Source organism: Galeopterus variegatus, unplaced genomic scaffold (assembly GCF_000696425.1).
Source record: "Galeopterus variegatus unplaced genomic scaffold, G_variegatus-3.0.2 Scaffold4461, whole genome shotgun sequence".
In the NCBI taxonomy this organism is placed as follows: Eukaryota; Metazoa; Chordata; class Mammalia; order Dermoptera; family Cynocephalidae; genus Galeopterus; species Galeopterus variegatus.
The window spans coordinates 157,602-161,346 of record NW_007730572.1 but is presented as its reverse complement, the minus strand read 5'-3'; the positions used below and the strand labels follow the sequence as shown (position 1 = coordinate 161,346).

The window sequence follows — 3,745 nt, the reverse complement described above, 5'->3', positions numbered from 1 at the left end:
TACTCTTAAAAATTGATTAAAAGGGTAGATCTCACAGCGAGTGTTCCTACCACAATAAAGTGAAATAACTTTTAAAAAAGTAAACAAGAAAAAAAATGCATTTACAATGACCGAGTGTTGTATTACTGCTACTACGTAAATCAGAGATTACATTTTAATGATTCTAAGATGTATTGTTATAAGAAGGCTGCTCCAGGGATGGAAGAAGTGATTGGGATAGTTTCCATGTCATTTCTAGGAATTTTGGAGGAGTTCTTCAGTCTGGATTAGAGATCTAAATTCCTGATGCTCTAGCTGTCAGAACCATCTCCTAAAGTCAGGTTCTTGCAAGAGGCAGGAGCCACTGCCTCCAGGATGGAAGGGGAACATCAAAAGGCCTGGACCCCAAGTGCATGACGTGCTCAGTGTCCTGGAGTTTGAAGTCTCCACTGCTGCAGTCATCTCTTTGGCATTTTATCCAATGAATGATCATTACGGTTATTATCCTTCTTCTTGGATATCATTGAACAGTATGCAAAATATTTAAACTTACTCTAAAGAAAAAAGGCTTCATCATCTAAAAATCACAGCCCTTGGAATCTTTGGATAGTATATTCATTGTTGCAACACAGACACATACTCAGATCTCTGTTTTTTGGCTGCTGTCAAGACTTTTCAAATCCTGTCTGTCTGTCCTTTTCAGGTTTGACACCTATAGATCCAAGAAAGAGAGTGAACGTCTGGTCCAGTATTTGAACTCGGTGCCCAATGGCAGGATACTTTCTGTTGCAGTGAATGATGAAGGCTCTCGAAACCTGGATGACATGGCCCGGAAGGCAATGACCAAATTGGGCAGCAAACACTTCCTGCACCTTGGATTTAGGTACTGCNTTTCTGTCCCATGGCTGTTTGGAGATTGTGATGTCCCTCTGTTCAGCTACCCAGATCAGGGACAAGGTCGGCAGGCCAGAGCCTTTTCTGGGCTCAGAGCAATTTTACTGACTGGGTAGAGATTCCTTGGGTTAGGGAGGGGTCTCCAGGTTCCAGGGTTCATTCTCTGATAGCCCAAGGGCTGCTTCTTCTGGAAGGGAAACTCAAGTTGGAAACTCAAACAGCCAAAGATGATAGTGATATCTTGGCATGGTAAGGCTCCTTTGTTAGCAAGGGCCAAGTGCATTCCATTTTATTGTTTTATAAACCAAAAGGCCAGTTTATTAATTTAGAATGAGAGATAGAACCAGGAGGGGACTACTTTGGGCCTCAGCAAAAGAAGGGAGTGGCTTAGGGCCCAAGATCTGATATCCAATGGCACTGAACTCGAGTCTGGACTGCACCTGCTGTGAAATGTGACTGCAGGCAAGTGGCTCATTCTTTCTTTGCATGGTTCCTGCATCTGTAAAATGGGTATATCAGGAGCTATTGTAAAGGACCATTGGAAGGATTAAATGTAATAATATGAGCGCAATATTTGTCATCATGTCTGGCACACAATAAGCATTCAATGAATGTTAGCAGCTATTCTCTCCTTATAAACAAGAGCCATGGGAAGGATGGGGGCTCACCAGGGCCGTTCGCACAGGTAAAGGAGATAGGTACGCAGGAGTTACATTTTTACCTCTCATTTTCATAGAGACACACTTTGAGCAATAAAGCATCTGAAGTCAATAATTGTTCATTCATTCAGGCAATGGTTACTGAACAGGTATTGGCTGGGGGCACTAGGCTGGACCAGGTGTGCTTGCACTCTCGTGGGAAGGCAGCATTAATGGGGATTGATGGTGGGGTATGAGAGAGCAAGAGAGTGGGCGGGTGGAGTTTGGTGCAGACTTACAGGTGAAGATGAGGCCAAGCAGGTTCCCTGCACAGAGACTAGCAGGTTCAGAGGCCCAGGGCTGAAAGCGTGCTCTGCTGAAGGAGCGGGGAAGTCCAGGTAGCAGTGGTACATGTGAGAGGACGAGGGGGCACAGCAGGGCCTCTGGCTCTGTACCAAGGAGCTTGGTTTTTACCCAAAGGGCAATGAGGACCCACTGAAGGATTTTAAGCAAGAGAGTGACATAGTCAAATCCCCAACCTCAGTGACACACCATTCAATAATGACTTACTTTCCAAGTGAGAGATCAAAACTGAAATAATAAGAGCTATTTAGCATCAGAATCCACTAATATAATAAGAGAGAGACTACTGTAGGGGAGGAAAAATGTCTTTCCTTCCCCTCTTCTAAGTTCTTAGCTGGAGTGCCTTTCACAAAAGACAAAACAAGGGAGAAGCATACAAATTTATTTAATATAATAAGTTTTACAGTACATGGGCACCTTTATAAGGAAATGAAGTTCCGAAGAAGCAACTAGACCTAAGTGTCTTTTTACTAGGTTTGATGTAGAGCGGAGAGTCGTAGGAAAATGTGGCAGGAAAAAGGTGTGAGCTGAGTAGTGAACGGGGGGAGACTTAGCAAGGCTCTTCTTCAATTCCTCTCTCTGTCCTTCTGTCTTTGGAGATAAGGATGCTCCTTTCCTTCAGGAACAGGGAGGGCACCTCTCACACGAGGATCCCAATGACCTGTTTCAGGGGAAGGTCAGAAAACACTTCCTGCTGTGTCTCAAATTCCTTGAGCTTAATGTATCCAACATGCCAAGGTGCCGTATTTGGGGGTAGCGTGTCCTGGACCCCATCACTGCATTAGGCCTTATGGGGAAGACAAAAACAGCCGAGAAATCCTTCCTGCCCTGTAGCAGTGCATGCTTAAGTGGAGACAAGTCGAGCCTACAATTTTTCAAAATCTTAAACCTTTCTCTTCTTCCCCTCCCATGAAGAGGAAGAGATATTTCTTTTTTCTCCAAGGCCCAAGGCAGGTTGCTGGGGTTGTCAGCCACATTAGCTTCTGGCATTTTCCTTGAGCTCAGCTCTAGGGCCGCGGGGCATGAGAGAAGTGACCTTTCTGTCTTGGAACATGTTTTCCTGTTTTCCTACGGGATGTAGCTGAGCTTGGCAGGGGTGGTACAGCAGGTCTGTTGGCTGGTTTGTAGACTCATGATTCGTACCCTGTCTACCGCCAGAATGAAGCAGAGGCCAGTGATAAGCACACAGCGGGCAGGCCGGGCGGTGAGGAAGGCTAGCTGGGTGCTCGCAGAGAGAGGAGAGAAGCCCAGCAAGTGGAGGGACCTCCCCACACAGCAGCGACGGCTGCTCGTCCACCCGCGGCTGTTGCGACTCTGCCCGCCGTGCAGGCTTGGATGTGTGACGAACCCTACCTTTTGTGGTTTTTTTCAGACACCCTTGGAGTTTTCTAACTGTGAAAGGAAATCCCTCTTCTTCGGTTGAAGACCACATAGAATATCACGGTAATAAGTTGTTGGTGACAGGCTGGGCGTCCTTCTGAACGACCCCCTTCTCTCAGAGCACGGCTTCCCATCTTCCAACACCCAGTTGGGTAACCAGCCCCTGAATTGGCCATGTTACAGGAAGATGGCAAAAGTCAATACCGACCGAAGGTCAATCCCTGGAGATACTATTTACGTTTTCAAAGTAGTCTCCAGTGACGACCAGCCCCTGAATTGGCCATGTTACAGGAAGATGGCAAAAGTCGATACCGACCGAAGGTCAATCCCTGGAGATACTATTTACGTTTTCAAAGTAGTCTCCAGTGACTTAATCTAAAACATAGACATGGCATAGAAAAGATAAGAACTGGGACAGAGCCCACAGGGGCAATATTCTGAGCTACAGAGACACTTCGCAGGGGCCTTTAGCACGCAGGGGCAGCCTCCTC

At 46.3% G+C, this 3,745-nt stretch overlaps 1 protein-coding gene across 2 annotated transcripts in view; it reads left to right on the top strand.

Moving 5' to 3' along the window:
* Window positions 1-3,745, top strand: part of CEMIP (cell migration inducing protein, hyaluronan binding) — an 85,787-nt gene that overhangs the window by 13,056 nt on the left and 68,986 nt on the right. For both annotated transcript variants that reach the window (XM_008587591.1, XM_008587590.1), the window contains exons 6-7: window positions 683-862; window positions 3,247-3,317. In XM_008587591.1, coding sequence (XP_008585813.1) covers window positions 683-862; window positions 3,247-3,317 — 251 coding nt within the window. The remainder of the gene's footprint in view (window positions 1-682; window positions 863-3,246; window positions 3,318-3,745) is intronic.